The 24,653-nt window shown below is 52.0% G+C and overlaps 1 protein-coding gene across 1 annotated transcript in view; it reads right to left on the bottom strand.

Moving 5' to 3' along the window:
* Positions 1 to 24,653, bottom strand: part of LOC141074922 (uncharacterized) — a 56,445-nt gene that overhangs the window by 29,758 nt on the left and 2,034 nt on the right. The window contains exons 2-3 of the mRNA XM_073562236.1: positions 6,646 to 6,793; positions 6,148 to 6,327 (exon numbers count right to left, since the gene is read on the bottom strand). Coding sequence (XP_073418337.1) covers positions 6,148 to 6,327; positions 6,646 to 6,723 — 258 coding nt within the window. The 5' untranslated portion in view covers positions 6,724 to 6,793. The remainder of the gene's footprint in view (positions 1 to 6,147; positions 6,328 to 6,645; positions 6,794 to 24,653) is intronic.

The following is a 24,653-nucleotide window of genomic DNA, read 5'->3' as shown; positions in this document are numbered from 1 at the left end:
TATAATGTCCCAGCAGTCACCTCTCCTCTCATCACCCAGAATCCTCCAGTGCCGTCCTGTATAATGTCCCAGCAGTCACCTCTCCACTCATCACCCAGAATCCTCCAGTGCCCTCCTGTATAATGTCCCAGCAGTCACCTCTCCGCTCATCACCCAGAATCCTCCAGAGCCGTCCTGTATAATGTCCCAGCAGTCACCTCTCCGCTCATCACCCAGAATCCTCCAGAGCCGTCCTGTATAATGTCCCAGCAGTCACCTCTCCTCTCATCACCCAGAATCCTCCAGTGCCGTCCTGTATAATGTCCCAGCAGTCACCTCTCCGCTCATCACCCAGAATCCTCCAGTCCTGTATAATGTTCCAGCAGTCACCTCTCCTCTCATCACCCAGAATCCTCCAGTGCCGTCCTGTATAATGTCCCAGCAGTCACCTCTCCGCTCATCACCCAGAATCCTCCAGTGCCGTCCTGTATAATGTCTCAGCAGTCACCTCTCCGCTCATCACCCAGAATCCTCCAGTGCCGTCCTGTATAATGTCCCAGCAGTCACCTCTCCGCTCATCACCCAGAATCCTCCAGTGCCGTCCTGTATAATGTCCCAGCAGTCATCTCTCCGCTCATCACCCAGAATCCTCCAGTGCCGTCCTGTATAATGTCCCAGCAATCACCTCTCCGCTCATCACCCAGAATCCTCCAGTGCCGTCCTGTATAATGTCCCAGCAGTCACCTCTCCGCTCATCACCCAGAATCCTCCAGTGCCGTCCTGTATAATGTCCCAGCAGTCACCTCTCCGCTCATCACCCAGAATCCTCCAGTGCCGTCCTGTATAATGTCCCAGCAGTCACCTCTCCGCTCATCACCCAGAATCCTCCAGTGCCGTCCTGTATAATGTCTCAGCAGTCACCTCTCCGCTCATCACCCAGAATCCTCCAGTGCCGTCCTGTATAATGTCCCAGCAGTCACCTCTCTGCTCATCACCCAGAATCCTCCAGTGCCGTCCTGTATAATGTCCCAGCAGTCACCTCTCCGCTCATCACCCAGAATCCTCCAGTGCCGTCCTGTATAATGTCCCAGCAGTCACCTCTCTGCTCATCACCCAGAATCCTCCAGTGCCCTCCTGTATAATGTCCCAGCAGTCTCCTCTCCGCTCATCACCCAGAATCCTCCAGTGCCGTCCTGTATAATGTCCCAGCAGTCACCTCTCCGCTCATCACCCAGAATCCTCCAGTGCCCTCCTGTATAATGTCCCAGCAGTCTCCTCTCCGCTCATCACACAGAATCCTCCAGTGCCCTCCTGTATAATGTCCCAGCAGTCACCTCTCCGCTCATCACTCAGAATCCTTCAGTGCCGTCCTGTGTAATGTCCCAGCAGTCACCTCTCCGCTCATCACCCAGAATCCTCCAGTGCCGTCATGTATAATGTCCCAGCAGTCACCTCTCCGCTCATCACCCAGAATCCTCCAGTGCCGTCCTGTATAATGTCCCAGCAGTCACCTCTCCTCTCATCACCCAGAATCCTCCAGTGCTCTCCTGTATAATGTCCCAGCAGTCACCTCTCCACTCATCACCCAGAATCCTCCAGTGCTCTCCTGTATAATGTCCCAGCAGTCACCTCTCCTCTCATCACACAGAATCCTCCAGTGCCGTCCTGTATAATGTCCCAGCAGTCACCTCTCCGCTCATCACCCAGAATACTCCAGTGCCGTCCTGTATAATGTCCCAGCAGTCACCTCTCCTCTCATCACTCAGAATCCTCCAGTGCTCTCCTGTATAATGTCCCAGCAGTCACCTCTCCTCTCATCACCCAGAATCCTCCAGTGCTCTCCTGTATAATGTCCCAGCAGTCACCTCTCCTCTCATCACCCAGAATCCTCCAGTGCTCTCCTGTATAATGTCCCAGCAGTCACCTCTCCTCTCATCACTCAGAATCCTCCAGTGCTCTCCTGTATAATGTCCCAGCAGTCACCTCTCCTCTCATCACCCAGAATCCTCCAGTGCTCTCCTGTATAATGTCCCAGCAGTCACCTCTCCGCTCATCACCCAGAATCCTCCAGTGCTCTCCTGTATAATGTCCCAGCAGTCACCTCTCCTCTCATCACCCAGAATCCTCCAGTGCTCTCCTGTATAATGTCCCAGCAGTCACCTCTCCTCTCATCACCCAGAATCCTCCAGTGCCGTCCTGTATAATGTCCCAGCAGTCACCTCTCCGCTCATCACCCAGAATCCTCCAGTGCCGTCCTGTATAATGTCCCAGCAGTCACCTCTCCTCTCATCACCCAGAATCCTCCAGTGCTCTCCTGTATAATGTCCCAGCAGTCACCTCTCCTCTCATCACACAGAATCCTCCAGTGCCGTCCTGTATAATGTCCCAGCAGTCACCTCTCCGCTCATCACCCAGAATCCTCCAGTGCCGTCCTGTATAATGTCCCAGCAGTCACCTCTCCTCTCATCACCCAGAATCCTCCAGTGCTCTCCTGTATAATGTCCCAGCAGTCACCTCTCCTCTCATCACACAGAATCCTCCAGTGCCGTCCTGTATAATGTCCCAGCAGTCACCTCTCCGCTCATCACCCAGAATACTCCAGTGCCGTCCTGTATAATGTCCCAGCAGTCACCTCTCCTCTCATCACTCAGAATCCTCCAGTGCCGTCCTGTATAATGTCCCAGCAGTCACCTCTCCGCTCATCACCCAGAATACTCCAGTGCCGTCCTGTATAATGTCCCAGCAGTCACCTCTCCTCTCATCACTCAGAATCCTCCAGTGCCGTCCTGTATAATGTCCCAGCAGTCACCTCTCCTCTCATCACCCAGAATCCTCCAGTGCTCTCCTGTATAATGTCCCAGCAGTCACCTCTCCTCTCATCACACAGAATCCTCCAGTGCCGTCCTGTATAATGTCCCAGCAGTCACCTCTCCGCTCATCACCCAGAATCCTCCAGTGCCGTCCTGTATAATGTCCCAGCAGTCACCTCTCCTCTCATCACCCAGAATCCTCCAGTGCTCTCCTGTATAATGTCCCAGCAGTCACCTCTCCTCTCATCACCCAGAATCCTCCAGTGCTCTCTTGTATAATGTCCCAGCAGTCACCTCTCCGCTCATCACCCAGAATCCTCCAGTGCCGTCCTGTATAATGTCCCAGCAGTCACCTCTCCGCTCATCACCCAGAATCCTCCAGTGCCGTCCTGTATAATGTCCCAGCAGTCACCTCTCCTCTCATCACCCAGAATCCTCCAGTGCTCTCCTGTATAATGTCCCAGCAGTCACCTCTCCTCTCATCACACAGAATCCTCCAGTGCTCTCCTGTATAATGTCCCAGCAGTCACCTCTCCGCTCATCACCCAGAATCCTCCAGTGCCCTCCTGTATAATGTCCCAGCAGTCACCTCTCCGCTCATCACCCAGAATCCTCCAGTGCCGTCCTGTATAATGTCCCAGCAGTCACCTCTCCTCTCATCACCCAGAATCCTCCAGTGCTCTCCTGTATAATGTCCCAGCAGTCACCTCTCCTCTCATCACACAGAATCCTCCAGTGCCCTCCTGTATAATGTCCCAGCAGTCACCTCTCCGCTCATCACCCAGAATCCTCCAGTGCCGTCCTGTATAATGTCCCAGCAGTCACCTCTCCTCTCATCACCCAGAATCCTCCAGTGCTCTCCTGTATAATGTCCCAGCAGTCACCTCTCCTCTCATCACACAGAATCCTCCAGTGCCCTCCTGTATAATGTCCCAGCAGTCACCTCTCCGGTCATCACCCAGAATCCTCCAGTGCCGTCCTGTATAATGTCCCAGCAGTCACCTCTCCGCTCATCACCCAGAATACTCCAGTGCAGTCCTGTATAATGTCCCAGCAGTCACCTCTCCTCTCATCACTCAGAATCCTCCAGTGCCGTCCTGTATAATGTCCCAGCAGTCACCTCTCCTCTCATCACCCAGAATCCTCCAGTGCCGTCCTGTATAATGTCCCAGCAGTCACCTCTCCTCTCATCACTCAGAATCCTCCAGTGCCGTCCTGTATAATGTCCCAGCAGTCACCTCTCCTCTCATCACCCAGAATCCTCCAGTGCTCTCCTGTATAATGTCCCAGCAGTCACCTCTCCTCTCATCACACAGAATCCTCCAGTGCCGTCCTGTATAATGTCCCAGCAGTCACCTCTCCTCTCATCACCCTTGAATCCTCCAGTGCCGTCCTGTATAATGTCCCAGCAGTCACCTCTCCTCTCATCACCCAGAATCCTCTAGTGCCGTCCTGTATAATGTCCCAGCAGTCACCTCTCCGCTCATCACCCAGAATCCTCCAGTGCCGTCCTGTATAATGTCCCAGCAGTCACCTCTCCTCTCATCACCCAGAATCCTCCAGTGCTCTCCTGTATAATGTCCCAGCAGTCACCTCTCCTCTCATCACCCAGAATCCTCCAGTGCTCTCCTGTATAATGTCCCAGCAGTCACCTCTCCTCTCATCACCCAGAATCCTCCAGTGCTCTCCTGTATAATGTACCAGCAGTCACCTCTCCTCTCATCACCCAGAATCCTCCAGTGCCCTCCTGTATAATGTCCCAGCAGTCACCTCTCCTCTCATCACCCAGAATCCTCCAGTGCTCTCCTGTATAATGTCCCAGCAGTCACCTCTCCTCTCATCACCCAGAATCCTCCAGTGCCGTCCTGTATAATGTCCCAGCAGTCACCTCTCCTCTCATCACCCAGAATCCTCCAGTGCCGTCCTGTATAATGTCCCAGCAGTCACCTCTCCTCTCATCACTCAGAATCCTCCAGTGCCGTCCTGTATAATGTCCCAGCAGTCACCTCTCCGCTCATCACCCAGAATCCTCCAGTGCCGTCCCGTATAATGTCCCAGCAGTCACCTCTCCGCTCATCACCCAGAATCCTCCAGTGCTCTCCTGTATAATGTCCCAGCAGTCACCTCTCCTCTCATCACCCAGAATCCTCCAGTGCTCTCCTGTATAATGTCCCAGCAGTCACCTCTCCTCTCATCACCCAGAATCCTCCAGTGCCGTCCTGTATAATGTCCCAGCAGTCACCTCTCCGCTCATCACCCAGAATCCTCCAGTGCTCTCCTGTATAATGTCCCAGCAGTCACCTCTCCTCTCATCACCCAGAATCCTCCAGTGCCGTCCTGTATAATGTCCCAGCAGTCACCTCTCCGCTCATCACCCAGAATCCTCCAGTGCTCTCCTGTATAATGTCCCAGCAGTCACCTCTCCTCTCATCACCCAGAATCCTCCAGTGCCGTCCTGTATAATGTCCCAGCAGTCTCCTCTCCGCTCATCACACAGAATCCTCCAGTGCCGTCCTGTATAATGTCCCAGCAGTCACCTCTCAGTTCATCTCCCAGAATCCTCCAGTGCCGTCCTGTATAATGTCCCAGCAGTCTCCTCTCCGCTCATCCCCCAGAATCCTCCAGTGCCCTCCTGTATAATGTCCCAGCAGTCACCTCTCCGCTCATCACCCAGAATCCTCCAGTGCCGTCCTGTATAATGTCCCAGCAGTCACCTCTCCGCTCATCACCCAGAATCCTCCAGTGCCGTCCTGTATAATGTCCCAGCAGTCACCTCTCCGCTCATCACCCAGAATCCTCCAGTGCCGTCCTGTATAATGTCCCAGCAGTCACCTCTCCGCTCATCACCCAGAATCCTCCAGTGCCGTCCTGTATAATGTCCCAGTAGTCACCTCTCCGCTCATCACCCAGAATCCTCCAGTGCCCTCCTGTATAATGTCCCAGCAGTCACCTCTCTGCTCATCACCCAGAATCCTCCAGTGCCGTCCTGTATAATGTCCCAGCAGTCACCTCTCCGCTCATCACCCAGAATCCTCCAGTGCCGTCCTGTATAATGTCCCAGCAGTCACCTCTCCTGTCATCACCCAGAATCCTCCAGTGCTCTCCTGTATAATGTCCCAGCAGTCACCTCTCCGGTCATCACCCAGAATCCTCCAGTGCCGTCCTGTATAATGTCCCAGCAGTCACCTCTCCGGTCATCACCCAGAATCCTCCAGTCCTGTATAATGTCCCAGCAGTCACCTCTCCGGTCATCACCCAGAATCCTCCAGTGCTCTCCTGTATAATGTCCCAGCAGTCACTTCTCCGGTCATCACCCAGAATCCTCCAGTGCCGTCCGGTATAATGTCCCAGCAGTCACCTCTCCGCTCAGCAGCTCGATCATCTTGTTGCTGAGCTCCAGGATCTTCTTGTTCCTCTCATGTATCGGGGTGTGCAGGGGAGGCTCTGTGATGGGGCCCGGGCTCCGCCCTCCTGACTCCTGGAGATGGATGATGGGAGTCACACAGTCCCCCGGTGTCTTCCTCACTATTGTGTAATCCTGTGTATGGAGAGAGACACTTAGGGAGAAGAATTCCTTCCCGACTCCAGATCTGACAATCAGTAGAAATCCCGGGATCAATAACCGTCTCCAGTAATCTGGGGCCATAACCGGGAATATTATTATACTCCGGACAGACATCCCGGCCCCTCTACAGCTCTTATAGGGAATCCCCATGACAACTCCTCCGGGCAGAGAGCTCCACAGAATCCCTGCTCTTACAGTAAAGAATCCTTCTCTCCTATTCTGGATTTCCTCTTCCCGATGTCGGACTCGTCACATCACACAATAAAGCTGATAGAAATGTAGAGGAGTTACCTCTCCGCTCAGCAGGGAGATGATCTCCAGGGCGCAGTGGAATAATCTCCTGGTGGTCTCATTCCTGTCCTCGTCCATCCTCGGGGGTCATTCAGGAGAAGGAGGGATGAACACTGGATCAGCTGGGTGGATCTATGCCTGCCGGCGTCTGTGTGATAAAAGGAGAAGATGTAAAATATTGGGGACGATAAAACTTGAGATCCAGGATATATATTTCTTTATTTATATGGCTTGATAAATTGCGATGTCAAAAAGTGTTGATTCTTCTGGACTAATAAAGTTACTAAAAAAAAAAGGAAGTCTGCTGACCTAGTTTCTGGATTTCTATAAGCCATCGTCATTCTGAAGTGAATATGACAATATAACTAAAGCACTGATCACATCTACAAGACGTCACCGACCACGACCGATGGATCCGTTAATTAAGCCTCCGACTACATCTACAAATTATCACCGACCACAACCGATGGATCCTGTAACTAAGGCTACGATCACATCTACAAAACGTCAGTGACCACGACTGATGGATCCTGTAACTAAGGCTCAGATCACATCTACAAGACTTCACCGACCACGACCGATGGATCCTGTAACTAAGGCTACGATCACATCTACAAGACGTCACTGACCACGACCGATGGATCCTGTAACTAAGGCTCCGATCACATCTACAAAACGTCAGTGACCACGACCGATGGATCCTGTAACTGAGGCTCAGATCACATCTACAAGACGTCACTGACCACGGCCGATGGATCCTGTAACTAAGGCTACGATCACATCTACAAAACGTCAGTGACCACGACCGATGGATCCTGTAACTGAGGCTCAGATCACATCTACAAGACGTCACTGACCACGGCCGATGGATCCTGTAACTAAGGCTGCGATCACATCTACAAGACGACACCGACCACGACCGATGGATCCTGTAACTAAGGCTCCGATCACATCTACAAGACGACACCGACCACGACCGATGGATCCTGTAACTAAGGCTCCGATCACATCTACAAGAAGACACCGACCACGACCGATGGATCCTGTAACTAAGGCTCAGATCACATCTACAAGACGACACCAACCACGACCGATGGATCCTGTAACTAAGGCTCCGATCACATCTACAAGACGTCACCGACCACGACCGATGGATCCTGTAACTAAGGCTCCGATCACATCTACAAGACGTCACCGACCACGACCGATGGATCCTGTAACTAAGGCTCCGATCACATCTACAAGACAACACCGACCACGACCGATGGATCCTGTAACTAAGGCTCCGATCACATCTACAAGACGACACCGACCACGATCGATGGATCCTGTAACTAAGGCTCCGATCACATCTACAAGACATCACCGACCACGACCAATGGATCCTGTAACTAAGGCTCCGATCACATCTACAAGATAACATCAACCACGACAGCTGTATCCTGTAACTAAGGCTCCGATCACATCTACAAGACGTCACCGACCTCGACCCATGGATCCTGTAACTAAGGCTCCAATCACAACTAGAAGACTTCACCGACCACGACCAATGGATCCTGTAACTAAGGTTCTGATTGTTAGGGCTGGCGGAACGCTCCAAATAATAAAGATGGCAATAAGGTGCGTTCGCAGCCCGGGGTCCACCGTGCAGGGGTGGTAACCTGCTGTTCAGTAATGGCGGATGCTATATGGCGGTATACTATAAAAACACACACGGGTTATCGTCACCCGGTGTGTACGGGGGCGGACTCTGTTGCTTCACAGAGCCGCACTACCGCTGAACATAAATGCCGGAGCCTGTTTGTGCTCCCAGAGCTCGGCTAAAAGAGCGCACAGTGTACGGCCACAGAACACTACCCCAAGGACACGGGGTTAGAGTCCTTCTAGGCCCACTGAGTGCACGGCGTCGCTGCCACGAGCGCCGCTAAAGACTAAAGTGGAATGTTGAGCACGTGCAATGAAGCGTGCTAGATCACTGGTGAGGACCAATGTCTGACTCAAACCCTGAGCTACCTACACCTAAGCCTGGGCGCTAGCAGGCTAGGCTGCACAACACATGCGTACCAAGGGTAGAGGTTTCATAATGAGTCAGTCACCAGATACATTCATACGTGCATACATCTCTCACACCTTATAGTCTGTAAATACAGTCTATCCTAGCGTATGGGCGAGCGGCCATGCAAACCTTTTATAGCCACGGGCGTCAAGGACCTTCCTGGTTTCTCGGATGGGCCAATCCGAACATGAGCAGGACCTGAGCACGTGACCCTCGATCTCCAATGGGAGATCACTCCACGGGCATGCTCAGTGGCCAGACATGAGGACTTAGACCCTGGAGAATCTCGCTGCTGAGCAGCCTGCATTGTCATAGCTGTGCCAGGAGTGGCAGCAGCAAGCAAACCCACGGAGTTGGCCTGGGCAGAGCGCCGGGACGGACGAATCTGCTGAGCAGGCTCCACTGCGGCCGAAGAAGAATGGGAGACCGCTGGGTGCAAGGCTCTGGATTCCTGCTGTGCAGTGGCAGGAACCCGACGCCTAACATTACCCCCCCTCCTAGGGCCCCCTCCCCTCTGAGCCTCGCTACGCTCAAATGCCGCAATGAGGAGCAGAGCATGGATGCTCTCCACTGGCTCCCGGGTCCGAGCCTCTGGACCATGACCCTTCCAATCCACCAAATAAAACTTTTTGCCCCGCATCACCTTGCATCCCAAGATGGCATTGACCTCAAACTCGTCCGAAGGCAAGTCTGATGTCCCGGCAGATGACTTGGAGAACCGGGACAAGTGAACAGGCTTAAAGAGGGACACGTGGAATGTATCAGAGACAACCAAGTGTGGTGGAAGGGCCAGACAGTAGACCACAGAGCTGATCTGCTCGAGGACCTTGAAGGGGCCAATGTAGCGCGGAGTGAACTTAGCGGACTCTACCCGCAGCCTGATGTTTCGGGCAGAGAGCCACACCAAGTCGCCAGGGGGAAAAGTCGGAGCAGGGCGCCGGTGTGCGTCATCGGAGGTCCTCATTCTCTCCTTGGACGCCCGGATAGCATCCTGTGTGCCATCCCAAATGTCACGTGCCTCCACCACCCAGTCTGCCACCCTGGAGTTGGTGGATGACACGGGCATGGGCACAGGGACGCGTGGATGCTGGCCGTAATTTAGGAGGAATGGGGTCTGACCGGTGGAGTCGGCCACAGCATTGTTCAAAGCGAACTCTGCCCACAGCAGCAAGGATGCCCAGTCGTCCTGCCTGACCGAGACAAGATGTCGAAGATATGTGATCAGGGACTGGTTGGCTCTCTCTACCAACCCGTTCATCTCGGGATGATAGGCCGAGGAGAGATTCAGCTCAGTGCAGAGCAGGGAACAAAGCTCTCACCAAAACCGGGACACAAACTGAGGACCCCGGTCACTGACAATCTTGTCCGGCATGCCATGCAGGCGGAAAACGTGCTTAATGAACAACACTGCCAGGCCCCGCACAGAAGGTAACCGAAAGAGAGGTACCAGGTGCACCATCTTAGAGAAATGGTCGGTGACAACCCAAATGACCGTGATGCCACTGGACTTGCGTAGCCCCACCACAAAGTCCATACTGACCATCTCCCAGGGCCTGTCCGCTACCGGCAGAGGATAAAGAAGCCCAGCGGGCCGCTGCCGAGAGTACCTATTTTGGGTGCAAGAGACGCACGCCTGAATATAGTCCCTGACATCACGGGCCATATGCGGCCACCAGTACGTCCGCGCCAGAAGCTCAGAGGTCCGTTTTGTCCCGAAATGTCCACCCACTCTGGATGAATGAGCCCAAGAGAGGACCTCCGGTCGCAGACGGGCAGGGACAAATGTCCTGCCCGGAGGTACTGACTCAAGGGCAATCGGAGCCACAGTCCTCAGGCTCTCGGATGGGACGATCAGCCGAGGCTCCTCCTCTTCTTCCTCCGATGACACCACGGAGAGGGAGAGAGCATCGGCCCGGACGTTCTCCCTGGAGAGAAAATGGAGGGTGAAGTGGAACCGGGAAAAGAACAAAGACCATCTGGCCTGGTGAGAATTTAGCCGCTGGGCTGTTAGCAAATACACCAAGTTTTTGTGGTCGGTGAACACCTGGAAAGGGTGGCGAGCCCCCTCCAGGAGGTATCTCCACTCCGAGAAGGCCAACTTCATCGCTAGCAACGCCCTTTCCCCGATGGCATAATTCCTCTCCGCCGGTGTGAAGGTCTTGGAGAAAAATAAGCATGGGTGCTTCCGACCTTGCGTGTCCTTCTGAAACAGGACCGCTCCAGCACCGAAAGAAGAGGCATCCACTTCAAGAATGAAGGGCTTATCTACATCGGGGCTATGTAGAATGAGAGCACTAGCGAAATGGGACTTAATGGAGAAGGCCTTGGAGACCGGTTCCGACCATAACTTGGGATTTGCACCCTTCTTGGTGAGGGCTACCAAGGGTGCTACCAAAGTCGAGAAGTGGGGGATGAATTGGCGATAGTAATTTATGAACCCCATAAAGCGCTGCACCGCTTTGAGAGAATGAGGTTCCTGCCAATCCATCACCGCCTGTAGCTTGGCAGGATCCATGGCCAATCCCCGGGCGGAGATGATATAGCCCAGGAAAGGCAAGGACTCCTGCTTAAAGACACACTTCTCCAACTTGGCATAGAGGGAGTTTGCCCGCAGGCGATCGAAAACTTTGCAAACATCTCTCCGGTGGGAGTCAATATCTGGAGAGTAGATGAGAATATCATCCAGATAGACTACAACCGAGATGGTAAGCATATCTCGGAAGATATCGTTCACAAAGTCTTGGAAGACGGCCTGGGCATTACCAGGTATTCATAGTGCCCATCCCTGGTGTTAAATGCCGTCTTCCATTCGTCCCCATCACGGATGCGAATCAGGTTGTAAGCCCCCCGCAGATCAAGTTTGGAAAACAGCCTCGCTCCCCGTAGCCTATCAAACAGCTCTAATATAAGGGGCAGAGGATACTTATTCTTAATGGTGATGGCGTTAAGACCCCTGTAATCAATGAAAGGACGTAGTTCCCCACTCTTCTTCTGGACGAAGAAGAATCCTACCCCTGCTGGTGACACTGACTTCCTAATGAATCCTCTTGCCAGATTCTCCCTGATGTATTGAGACATGGCCTCTGTCTCCGGGAGAGATAGGGGATAGACTCGACCCCGGGGAGGCTCAGCACCAGGCAAGAGGTCAATAGGACAGTCATAGGGGAGATACGGTGGAAGGGTCTCCGCAGCCTTTTTGGAGAACAGGTCCGCATACTGTCGATAGTGTTTGGGGAGCGAGGGGAGATCTGCGGGAACCTCGGTGGAGGCAACCTGAACGCACTCCCTCAGACATCTACCCTCACATGATTTACTTCACCCAATAATCCTCCCTGAGGACCACTCTGTATGTGGGGAGTGGTACCGCAACCAGGGGACCCCTAGAAGTACCTGGTCAATACCCTTGGGCATGACGAGGAGGGATATCGTCTCCTGATTAGATGGAGCCACTGAGAGTAACAAGGGGGCGGTCTGCTGGGTTACCTGTGAGGGTAGAGTGGCGCCGTTCACCACTCTGACGGTGACTGGTGTAGACATCATAACCAGGGGTATAGCGTGCCATTGAGCGAAGGCTGACGGCATAAAATTGCCCTCTGCCCCGGAATCCACGCAAACCTCCACCGCCAGAGAGGAAGAATCAAACTCAAGTGTCCCCTTAAAGGACAGCTTGGAGGAAAACGCCGCTGATTCTAGTGCGCCACCTCCTACGGCCACTAGGCGCGAGCGTTCTCCCAGCTGCTGTGGGCACCGGTTGGCAAGGTGACCGGACTGCCGGCAAACATGACAGCTCACAGGAGCTCGAGCGGACCGGGGCCTGGATCCCTCACGGGAAGCCCCCTGATGCTCGGACGTTCGATCGGAAGATTCCAGAGGTTTAGCAAAACTAGGTGCCAACCTAATCCTCTGCCTACACTGGGCCCGCTCCAACCTTCGCTCGGCGAAGCAAAGATCAATACGGGTGGAGACAGTGATAAGCTCCTCCAGTGTAGCGGGAATCTCCCTGGTGGCCAAAGCGTCCTTCACATGGCCAGCCAAACCTCTCCAGAATGCCGGAATGAGGACCTTATCTGGCCACTCTAACACTGAGGCCAGCGTTCGGAACTGTATGGCAAAGTGGCTGACCATGGACGTGCCCTGTGACAATGCCAACAGCTTGAGCGCGGTGTCATGGGTGACTCGTGGTCCCAGGAAGACCTGCTTCAGAGTGCCCAAGAACCGCGAGACACTCTGCACCACATGATCACCACGCTCCCACAGCGGTGTGGCCCACTCCAGAGCCCTGCCCGACAAGAGGGAAATAATAAATCTCACTTTAGCCCGCTCAAAGGGGAATCGTGCGGCCAGCAGCTCCAGCTGTATAGAGCACTGGCTTACGAAACCCGTATAAGAAGCACTATCACCCGAGAACTTCTCGGGCAGCGGGATGCGGGACAAAGTCGGGGCAGGGATGGCTGTGGTCACACGGGACACAGCCTCTGTGGCTGCCTGAACAGCGACCGCAGTAACATCCGCAGCTGAGGCTGAACGCTCGAGAGCTGCCAACCTGCCGGATGTAGTGCAGCTGTCGCTGTTCATCCGCCATTACTAGCCAGACCCTGTTGCTAGGATAATGTTAGGTCTGGCGGAACGCACCAAATAATAAAGATGGTAATAAGGTGCGTTCGCAGCCCGTGGTCCACCGTGCAGGGGTGGTTACCTGCTGCTCAGTAATGGCGGATGCTATATGGCGGTATACTATAAAAACACACGCGGGTTATCGTCACCCGGTGTGTACGGGGGCAGACTCTGTTGCTTCACAGAGCCGCACTACCGCTGAACATAAATTCCGGAGCCTGTTTGTGCTCACAGAGCTCGGATAAAAGAGCGCACAGTGTACGGCCACAGAACACTACCCCAAGGACACGGGGTTAGAGTCCTTCTAGGCCCACTGAGTGTGCGGCGTCGCTGCCACAAGCGCCGCTAAAGACGCTGGCAGTGGAGTGTGCAGCACGTGCACTGAGGCGTGCTGGATCACTGGTGAGGACAATGTCTGACTGAAACCCTGAGCTACCTACACCTAAGCCTGGGCGCTAGCAGGCTAGGCTGCACAACACATGCGTACCAAGGGTAGAGGTTTCATAATGAGTCAGTCACCAGATACATTCATACATCTCTCACACCTTATAGTCTGTAAATACAGTGTATCCTAGCGCATGGGCGAGCGGCCATGCAAACCTTTTATAGCCACGGGCGTCAGGGACCTTCCTGGCTTCTCGGATGGGCCAATCCGAACACCAGCAGGACCTGAGCACGTGACCCTCGATCTCCAATGGGAGATCACTCTACGGGCATGCTCAGTGGCCCGACATGAGGACTTAGTCCCTGGAGAATCTCGCTGCTGAGCAGCCTGCATGGTAGCTTGGCAGGATCCATGGCCAATCCCCGGGTGGAGATGATATAGCCCAGGAAAGGCAAGGACTCCTGCTTAAACACACACTTCTTCAACTTGGCATAGAGGGAGTTTGCCCGCAGGCGATCGAAAACTTTGCAAACATCTCTCCGGTGGGAGTCAATATCTGGAGAGTAGATGAGAATCTCATCCAGATATGCTTACCACCTCGGTTGTAGTCTATCTCGGAAGATATCGTTCACAAAGTCTTGGAAGATGGCCGGGGCATTACCAGGTATTCATAGTGCCCATCCCTGGTGTTAAATGCCGTCTTCCATTCGTCCCCATCACGGATGCGAATCAGGTTGTAAGCCCCCCGCAGATCAAGTTTGGAAAACAGCCTCGCTCCCCGTAGCCTATCAAACAGCTCAGATATAAGGGGCAGAGGATACCTATTCTTAACGATGATGGCGTTAAGACCCCTGTAATCAATGCAAGGACGTAGTTCCCCACTCTTCTTCTGGACGAAGAAGAATCCCAACCCTGCTGGTGACACTGACTTCGTAATGAATCCTCTTGCCAGATTCTCCCTGATGTATTGAGACATGGCCTCTGTCTCCGGGAGAGATAGGGGATAGACTCGACCCCGGGGAGGCTCAGCACCAGGCAAGAGGTCAATAGGACAGTCATAGGGGAGATGCGGTGGAAGGGTCTCCGCAGCCTTTTTGGACAACAGGTCCGCATACTGTCGATATTGTTTGGGGAGCGAGGAGAGATCTGCGGGAACCTCGGTGGAGGCAACCTGAACGCACTCCCTCAGACATCTACCCTCACATGATTTACTCCACCCAATAATCCTCCCTGAGGACCACTCTATATGTGGGGAGTGGTACCGCAACCAGGGGACCCCTAAAAGTACCTGGTCAATACCCTCAGGCATGACGAGGAGGGATATCGTTTCCTGATTAGATGGAGCCACTGAGAGTAACAAGGGGGCGGTCTGCTGGGTTATCTGTGAGGGTAGAGTGGCGCCATTCACCACTCTGACGGTGACTGGTGTAGACATCATAACCAGGGGTATAGCGTGCCATTGAGCGAAGGCTGACGGCATAAAATTGCCCTCTGCCCCGGAATCCACGCAATCCTCCACCGCCAGAAAGGAAGAATCAAACTCAAGTGTCCCCTTAAAGGACAGCTTGGAGGAAAACGCCGCTGATTCTAGTGCGCCGCCTCCTACGGCCACTAGGCGCGAGCATTCTCCCAGCTGCTGTGGGCACCGGTTGGCAAGGTGACCGGACTGCCGGCAAACATGACAGCTCACAGGAGCTCGAGAGGACCGGGGCCTGGATCCCTCACGGGAAGCCCCCTGACGCTCAGACGCCCGATCGGAAGATTCCAGAAGTTTAGCAAAACTAGGTGCCAACCTAATCCTCTGCCTACACTGGGCCCGCTCCAACCTTCGCTCGGAGAAGCGAAGATCAATACGGGTGGAGACAGTGATAAGCTCCTCCAGTGTAGCGGGAATCTCCCTGGTGGCCAAAGCGTCCTTCACATGGCCAGCCAAACTTCTCCAGAATGCCGGAATGAGGACCTTATCTGGCCACTCTAACTCTGAGGCCAGCGTTCGGAACTGGATGGCAAAGTGGCTGACCATGGATGAGCCCTGTGACAATGCCAACAGCTGGAGCGTGGTGTCATTGGTGACTCGTGGTCCCAGGAAGACCTGCTTCAGAGTGCCCAAGAACTGCGAGACACTCTGCACAACATGATCACCACGCTCCCACAGCAGTGTGGCCCACTCCAGAGCCCTGCCTGACAAGAGGGAAATAATAAATCTCACTTTAGCCTGCTCAGAGGGGAATCGTGCGGCCAGCAGCTCCAACTGTATAGAGCACTGGCTTACGAAACCCCTACAAGAAGCACTATCACCTGAGAACTTCTCGGGCAGCGGGAGGCGGGACAAAGTCGGGGCAGGGATGGCTGTGGTCACACGGGACACAGCCTCTGTGGCTGCCTGAACAGCGACCGCAGTAACATCCGCAGCTGAGGCTGAACGCTCGAGAGCTGCCAACCTGCCCTGCAGCTGCCAGATGTAGTGCAGCTGTCGCTGTTCATCCGCCATTACTAGCCAGACCCTGGTGCTAGGATAATGTTAGGGCTGGCAGAACGCACCAAATAATAAAGATGGTAATAAGGTGCGTTCTCAGCCCGGGATCCACCGTGCAGGGGTGGTTACCTGCTGCTCAGTAATGGCGGATGCTATATGGCGGTATACTATAAAAAACACACGCGGGTTATCGTCACCTGGTGTGTACGGGGGCAGGCTCTGTTGTGTTGTGAGTTCATTTTCCCCTTCACCGTCGATGTCTGATGAACTCCCTCTTCTGGTGAAGGAAGGTAGTGAGGCTGATTACCAAACACTTGATCTGGTAGATGATGACTGGGTAACAGGAAATTCTGACTGGATATAAGGCAGCCGACGCCCTTCTGAGTCGCTGGTGATTTCTCTGCTGGATTCTTTGAGACCAAGTACCCTATGTTACTTAATGCACTTGCTTTTTTACTTATTGATTTTCATTAGGGTATATACATACATTGTTTTTTCTTTGGTTTTGCTTATTCTTTGAGACCGGTCTGATTCCTGCTTCCCAAAGATAAGTTCAAGAGCAGAGCAAAAACTTATTAGTTTTGTTTTCCTTACCTTGTTTTTTGGAGTTCAGCCATCCCCGGTCGGGGGTGTGCTGAGTTCTATTTTTGTCTCTGATCAGTTTGTCTCTTTGCTCTGTCTTCAGAATTTACCTGAGTGCTGATATAGTCTTTTTGAAGTCCTAGCGACTTCAGGGCCTGTTTTTCCTATCAGACGGTTGGGACATTTTTTGGTAGGGATTTTTACGGATTGCAGACAGCAGCTTTTCTATCCTGTCCTTTTTAGTTAGCTTGGGCCCCATCGTTTGCTCCACCTATCTTTCTATCTGTGTTAGTGTTTTCATCTTGCTTCACCGTCATTATATGTTGGGGGCTGCCTATTGCTTTGGGGTCTGCTCTGGGGCAGTTTAGATTTCCCCTTTCTTTCTTTAGGCCTATTTAGTTCTCCGGCTGTGATCGAGTGGTCTAGGGCATCGTAGGAACCCCCCACGGCTACTGTTAGTTGTTGTGGATAGGATCAGGGGTCTGCAATCCGATAGCTGCCAACCTCTCTGGTTTTCTGAACTTAGCTAGCATTTCTGTTTTTGCCTCCTACGGTGACTCAATCATAACAGAATCACCCGCCATACCGCAGATCCTAGGGTACTCAATAGCAGGAAAGAATTGTGTTTAAAAAAAAAAAAAAAAAGTGTGTATATTCTTTCCTCTATATCTCTGAGGCCGTAGGGGGAATTTTTTTTTTCTCTCAATGGAGATAAAGCAATTGTCTGATCATGTGGAGCAGCTCGCTGCGGAAGTGCTGGGAGTTTCCGCCTACCTTGCTCGTTCGCATGCTGTTGAACCAAAGATCCCTACACCTGATGTATTTTTTGGGAATCGATCTAAATTTTTGAGTTTCAAAAATAATTGTAAATTATTTTTTGCCTTGAAGCCTAACTCGTCAGGGAGCTCCTCGCAGCAGGTTAAAATTGTCATCTCTTTGCTGCGTGGCGATCCCCAGGATTGGGCGTTTTCTTTGAAACCAGATGATCCTATTCTGACTAATTTGAACGCATTCTTTCAAGCTTTGGGGTTGTTGTATGACGAACCTAATGCTATGGATCAGGCTGAAAAGACCCTGTTGGCATTAAACCAGGGTCGAGATTCTGCAGAGTTGTACTGTCAAAAGTTCCGAAAGTGGGCGGTCCTTACTACCTGGAATGATAATGCCTTGGCTGCTCTCTTTCTGAAGGGTTTGTCAGAAGCCGTAAAAGATACTATGGTGGGATTTCCTGTTCCCTCTGGTCTGGACGATTCTATGTCATTAGCCATTCAGGTTGATCGGCGTTTACGTGAACGCAGGATTGCACGAGAGGTGTTGCCACCGGTTGAACTGACGTCTGAACCTATGCAATGTGATAGAGTTTTGTCTAAGGCGCAACGTCAGGTGTTCAGAAGGCGTAATAAGCTGTGTTTTTTCTGTGGAGATGCCTCGCATATTATTTCTGTTTGTCCTAAACGAGAGAAACGCTTTGCACACACGTTTTCTGTTGGTGGTGTTCAACCTAAGTTTCTTCTGGCAATTACTCTGATCTGCTCCCTGTCCACATTTTCCGCCAAGGCTTTTGTGGATTCGGGAGCAGCGCTAAAGCTAATGGACTTGGATTTTGCTAAACGTTGTGGATTTCCGATGACACCTCTGCAGACGCCTATCCCTTTGAGGGGGATTGATGCTACTCCTTTGGCTAAAAATAAACCTCAGTTTTGGACCCAGGTGGTCAAGCGGGTCGCCCCAGACCATCAAGAAAATTGCAGATTTTTGGTGTTGCATGGTCTGCATAATGCCGTTGTTCTGGGGTTTCCCTGGTTGCAAATTCATAATCCAGTTTGGGATTGGAAGTCTGTGTCTGTGGTGAGTTGGGGTTGTCGGTGTGCCTTTAGTGAGGCTCCGGTTTTTTCCACCTCTCCTCAGTCGCATAATGTTCCTGACTATTTGGCGGACTTTTATGATGTATTTAGTGAGAATGAGTCTGCGTCCTTGCCTCCTCATAGGAGTTATGACTGTGCAATTGAACTAAGCCCGGGGTGTAAATTTCCCAAGGGTCGGCTCTTCAATTTATCTGTACCCGAGCACGAGGCTATGCGGTCCTATATTAAGGAGGCGTTGGAGAAGGGTCATATTCGACCATCCTCTTCACCCTTAGGTGCCGTTTTTGTTTTTTTTGTGGCCAAAAAGGATGGTTCTTTAAGGCCTTGTATTGATTATCGTGCCCTCAATAAAATTACTATTAAATATCAGTATCCGTTACCCCTGATTTCGGATCTATTCTCTAGAGTTAGAGGTGCTTGCTGGTTTACCAAGCTTGACCTCGGGGGGCGTATAATCTTATCCGCATTAAACAGGGGGATGAATGGAAGACGGCGTTTAATACTCCGGAGGGAAATTTTGAGTACCTGGTGATGCCTTTTGGGCTCACTAATGCCCTTTCTGTCTTCCAGTGCTTCATGAACGATATTTTCCGAGACTTTGTCGATAAATTTTTGATTATCTATCTGGATGATATTTTGATCTTCTCCAAGGATTGGGATTCTCATGTGGAACATATTCGGACTGTGTTCCGGATCTTGAGGGAGAATTCCCTGTATGTCAAAGGATCGAAATGCCTTTTTGGAGTACAGAGGATTTCATTTTTGGGATTTATTTTGTCTCCGTCAACTATTGAAATGGACCTGGCCAAGGTACAGGCCATTTATGATTGGGTTCAGCCCACTTCTTTGAAGGCCCTCCAGAAGTTTTTGGGTTTGCTAATTTTTATCGGAAATTTATAGCAAAATTTTCTAGTATTGCCAAGCCATTAACTGATCTGACTAAGGGTGCTGATGTGTTGAATTGGTCTCCGGAGGCTGTTGCTTCCTTTCAGGAGCTGTAGCGAAGATTTACCTCCGCCCCGGTTTTGCGGCAACCGGATGTCTCACTCCCGTTCCAGGTAGAGGTGGATGCTTCTGAGATTGGTGCAGGAGCTGTTTTGTCCCAAAAGGATCCTGTAACATCTAAAATGAATCCCTGTGCTTTCTTTTCCCGAAAGTTCTCTCCATCTGAACGTAACTATGATGTGGGGAATCGGGAACTGTTGGCCATGAAATGGGCATTTGAGGAGTGGAGACATTGGTTGGAGGGAGCTAAACATCAAGTTGTGATCCTCACTGACCACAAGAATTTGATTTACCTAGAGTCGGCTAAACGCTTGAACCCTAGACAGGCTAGGTGGGCCTTGTTTTTTACACGTTTTGATTTTGTGGTTTCTTTTCTTCCTGGAACTAAGAATGTCAAGGCAGATGCCCTCTCTAGGAGTTTCTTTGCTTATTCTCCTGTGGTGACCAAGCCTGCTACCATCTTAGGCGAAGGGGTAGTTCTTTCTGCCATCTCGCCCGATTTGAGACTTGCTCTGCAAGAGTTCCAGGAGGACAAACCTGAGCGTTGTCCCAGTGGAAAGTTGTATGTTCCTAACCAGTGGAAGAAGAGAGTGATGTCTGAAGTTCATTGCTCTGCATTGGCTGGTCATCCAGGTATTTTTGGTACTAGAGATCTGGTGAGTCGCTCTTTTTGGTGGCCCACCTTGTCTCATGAATTCAGGAATTTTGTGCAGTCCTGTGGGACTTGCTCCCGGTCTAAATCTTGTTCTCGCTCTAGTGGGTTGTTGATGTCTTTGCCGGTCCCCAGGAGGCCATGGACCCATATTTCAATGGATTTCATCTCTGATATGCCGGTCTCTCAAAGAATGACTGTTATTTGGGCGATTTGTGATAGGTTCTCTAAGGCTAGTTTCACACTAGCGTTTATGAGCGCAGCGACGGCCTGCGCACGGCCGCCACTAAGCCCCACCCCCTGCCGCGCCTCTGCCGGTAGCTCCGCCCACCGGCGCATGACGCTGCATGCGCCCTGCGTCCCCTATCTTTATCACTGGGGGCGCAGGCCGTGCGCAGTATGCGTTTGGCGGCGCATGCGTCCTTTTGACGGTGTGCCAACCTGCGCCAAACGCAACCTGCAGCAGTTTGGTTGCGTCGGCGCACCGTCAAAAAGGCGCATGCGCCGCCAAACGCATACTGCGCAGTGATAAAGATAGGGGACGAAGGGCGCATGCAGCGTCATGCGCCGGTGGGCGGAGCTACCGGCGGAGGCGCGGCAGGGGGCGGGGCTTAGCGGCGGCTCATAAACGCTAGTGTGAAACTAGCCTAAGATGGTTCATCTTGTACCACTCCCTAAGTTGCCATCTTCCTCTGAGTTGGTGCCCCTGTTTTTGCAACAGGTGGTTCGCTTGCACGGGATTCCTGAGAACATTGTATCTGACAGAGGAGTTCAGTTTGTGTCTAGATTTTGGAGGACTTTCTGTTCCAAGCTGGGAATTCAGTTGTCCTTCTCCTCTGCTTTTCACCCTCAGACCAATGGGCAGACAGAGAGAACAAACCAGACCTTGGAGTCGTATTTGAGATGTTTTATTTCCGCTGATCAGGATGATTGGGTTTCATTTTTGCCCTTGGCCGAATTTGCTTTAAGTAATAGAGCTAGTTCTGCCACTTTGATGTCACCTTTTTTTTGTAACTTTGGGTTTCATCCTCGATTTTCTTCAGGGCAGGTGGAGCCTTCTGCCTGCCCAGGTGTTGACACTGTGGTGGAGAGAATGCACCAGATCTGGGACCAAGTGGTGGATAAGTTATCTCTCTCCCAGGAAAAGGCCCAGCGGTTTTCCAATCGACATAGGACCATTGGTCCCCAGTTTAAGATTGGTGATATGGTGTGGTTATCTTCAAAAAATATTGCTATGAAGTTGGCTTCTCCTAAGTTTAAGCCTAGATTTATTGGACCTTACAAGATTTTGGAGATTATTAATCCGGTCTCTTTTCGTTTGGCTCTTCCTGTCACATTTAAAATCCATAATGTGTTCCATAAATCTTTGTTGAAGAGGTTTGTTGAACCAGTTGTTCCTGGGGTGGCACCTCCAGACCCTGTATTGGTTGAAGGTAACATGGAATATGAGGTAGAGAAAATACTGGATTCCCGTCTGGCTAGACGGAGACTCCAGTATTTGGTTAAGTGGAAGGGTTATGGTCAGGAGGATAATTCCTGGGTCTCTGCTTCTGATATTCAGGCCAAAAGACTGGTGCGTGCCTTTCATCAGGCTCACCCTGATCGCCCTGGTGGCGTGGTTGAGGGTTCGGTGATCCCTCCTCAAGGGGGAGGTACTGTTGTGAGTTCATTTTCCCCTTCTTCACTGAGGTCTGGGGAACTCCCTATTCTGGTAAAGTAAGGTAATGAGCCTGATTATCAGGCACCTGAGTCTAATGAGGATGACTGGCTGAGTGGAGTCACTGACTGGATATAAGGATGCCGATGCCCTCCTGCCCTGCGGGTGATTTCTCTGTGGACTTCTAGGACACCAGTCTGATTCCTGCTTCCCTAAAGCTAAGTTTCTGCTTTGCCTGATTGCATTTGTGTTTTGTGTTTGTTTTCCTTGCTTTTCTGGATTCTGCCATTCCCTGCTGGGATGAGCTGAATCTCCTTTTGCCGGTAGCTCTGTCTTCAGAATATTCCTGAGTACTGACATAGCTTTTTTGAAGCCTAGCGTCTTCAGGGCCTTTTTTACTGTTAGCCTGTTGGCTCTTATTTTCATAGGGTTTTTCACCGAATGCAGACAGCAGCCTTCCTGTCCTTTCCTATCTAGGTAGTTTTGGGCCCCTCTTTGCTCAGTCTATCTTTCTGTCTGTGTTAGTGTTTTCATCTTGCTTCACCGTCATTATATGTTGGGGGCTGCCTATTGCTTTGGGGTCTGCTCTGGGGCAGTTTAGATTTCCCCTTTCTTTCGGCCTATTTAATTCTCCGGCTGTGATTGAGGGGTCTAGGGCATCGTAGGAACCCCCCACGGCTACTGTTACTTGTTGTGATAGGATCAGGGGTCTGCAATCCGATAGCTGCCAACCTCTCTGGTTTTCTGGACTTAGCTAGCATTTTTGTTTTTGCCTCCTACGGTGACTCAATCATAACACTGAGGCGTGCTGGATCACTGGTGAAGACCAATGTCTGACTCAAACCCTGAACTACCTACACTTAAGCCTGGGAGCTAGCAGGCTAGGCTACACAACACATGCGTACCAAGGGTAAGAGTTTCATAATGAGTCAGTCACCAGATACATTCATACGTGCATACATCTCTCACACCTTATAGTCTGTAAATACAGTCTATCGTAGCGCATGGGCGAGCGGCCATGCGAACCTTTTATAGCTTCGGGAGTCCGGGACCTTCCTGGCTTCTCGGATGGGCCAATCCGAACACGAGCAGGACCTGAGCACGTGACCATCGATGTCCAATGGGAGATCACTCCACGGGCATGCTCATTGGCCCGACATGAGGACTTAGTCCATGGAGAATCTCGCTGCTGAGCAGCCTGCATTGTCATAGCTCTGCCAGAGGTGGCAGCAGCAAGCAAACCCACGGAGTTGGCCTGGGCATAGCGCCGGGACCGACGAATCTGCTGAGCAGGCTCCACTGTGGCCGAAGAGGAATGGGAGACTGCTGGGTGCAAGGCTCTGGATTCCTGCTGTGCAGTGGCAGGAACACGACGCCTAACACTGATCACATCTACATGACGTCACTGACCAAGACCGATGGATCCTGTAACTAAGGCTCTGATCACAACTACAAGACGACACCGACCACGACCGATGGATCCTGTAACTAAGGCTCCGATCACATCTACAAGACATCACCGATCACGACCGATGGATCCTGTAACTAAGGCTCCGATCACATCTATAAGACGTCACCGACCACGACCGATGGATCCTGTAACTAAGGCTCCGATCACATCTACAAGACGTCACCGACCACGACCGATGGATCCTGTAACTAAGGCTCCGATCACATCTACAAGACGTCACCGACCACGACCGATGGATCCTGTAACTAAGGCTCCGATCACATCTACAAGACGTCACCGACCACGACCGATGGATCCTGTAACTAAGGCTCCGATCACATCTACAAGACGTCACCGACCACGACCGATGGATCCTGTAACTAAGGCTCCGATCACATCTACAAGACGTCACCGACCACGACCGATGGATCCTGTAACTAAGGCTCCGATCACATCTACAAGACGACACCGACCACGACCGATGGATCCTGTAACTAAGGCTCCGATCGCATCTACAAGACGACACCGACCACGACCGATGGATCCTGTAACTGAGGCTCCGATCGCATCTACAAGACGTCACCGACCACGACCGATGGATCCTGTAACTGAGGCTCCAATCGCATCTACAAGACGTCACCGACCACGACCGATGGATCCTGTAACTAAGGCTCCGATCACATCTACAAGACGTCACCGACCACGACCGACGGATCCTGTAACTAAGGCCCCGATCACATCTACAAGACGTCACCGACCACGACCGACGGATCCTGTAACTAAGGCTCCGATCACATCTACAAGACGTCACCGACCACGACCGATGGATCCTGTAACTAAGGCTCCGATCACATCTACAAGACGTCACCGACCACGACCGATGGATCCTGTAACTAAGGCTCCGATCACATCTACAAGACGTCACCGACCACGACCGATAGATCCTGTAACTAAGGCTCCGATCACATCTACAAGACGTCACCGACCACGACCGATAGATCCTGTAACTAAGGCTCCGATCACATCTACAAGACGTCACCGACCACGACCGATGGATCCTGTAACTAAGGCTCCGATCACATCTACAAGACGTCACCGACCACGACCGATGGATCCTGTAACTAAGGCTCCGATCACATTTACAAGACGTCACCGACCACGACCGATGGATCCTGTAACTAAGGCTCCGATCATATCTACAAGACGTCACCGACCACGACCGATGGATTCTGTAACTAAGGCTCCGATCACATCTACAAGACGACA

The sequence above is a fragment of the Dendrobates tinctorius genome, unplaced genomic scaffold (assembly GCF_039654945.1).
Source record: "Dendrobates tinctorius isolate UK_male_01 unplaced genomic scaffold, ASM3965494v1 ptg000342l, whole genome shotgun sequence".
Classification (NCBI taxonomy): domain Eukaryota; kingdom Metazoa; phylum Chordata; class Amphibia; order Anura; family Dendrobatidae; genus Dendrobates; species Dendrobates tinctorius.
Note: the sequence above shows the minus strand (reverse complement) of the source record. Positions and strands in the feature narration are given on the sequence as shown.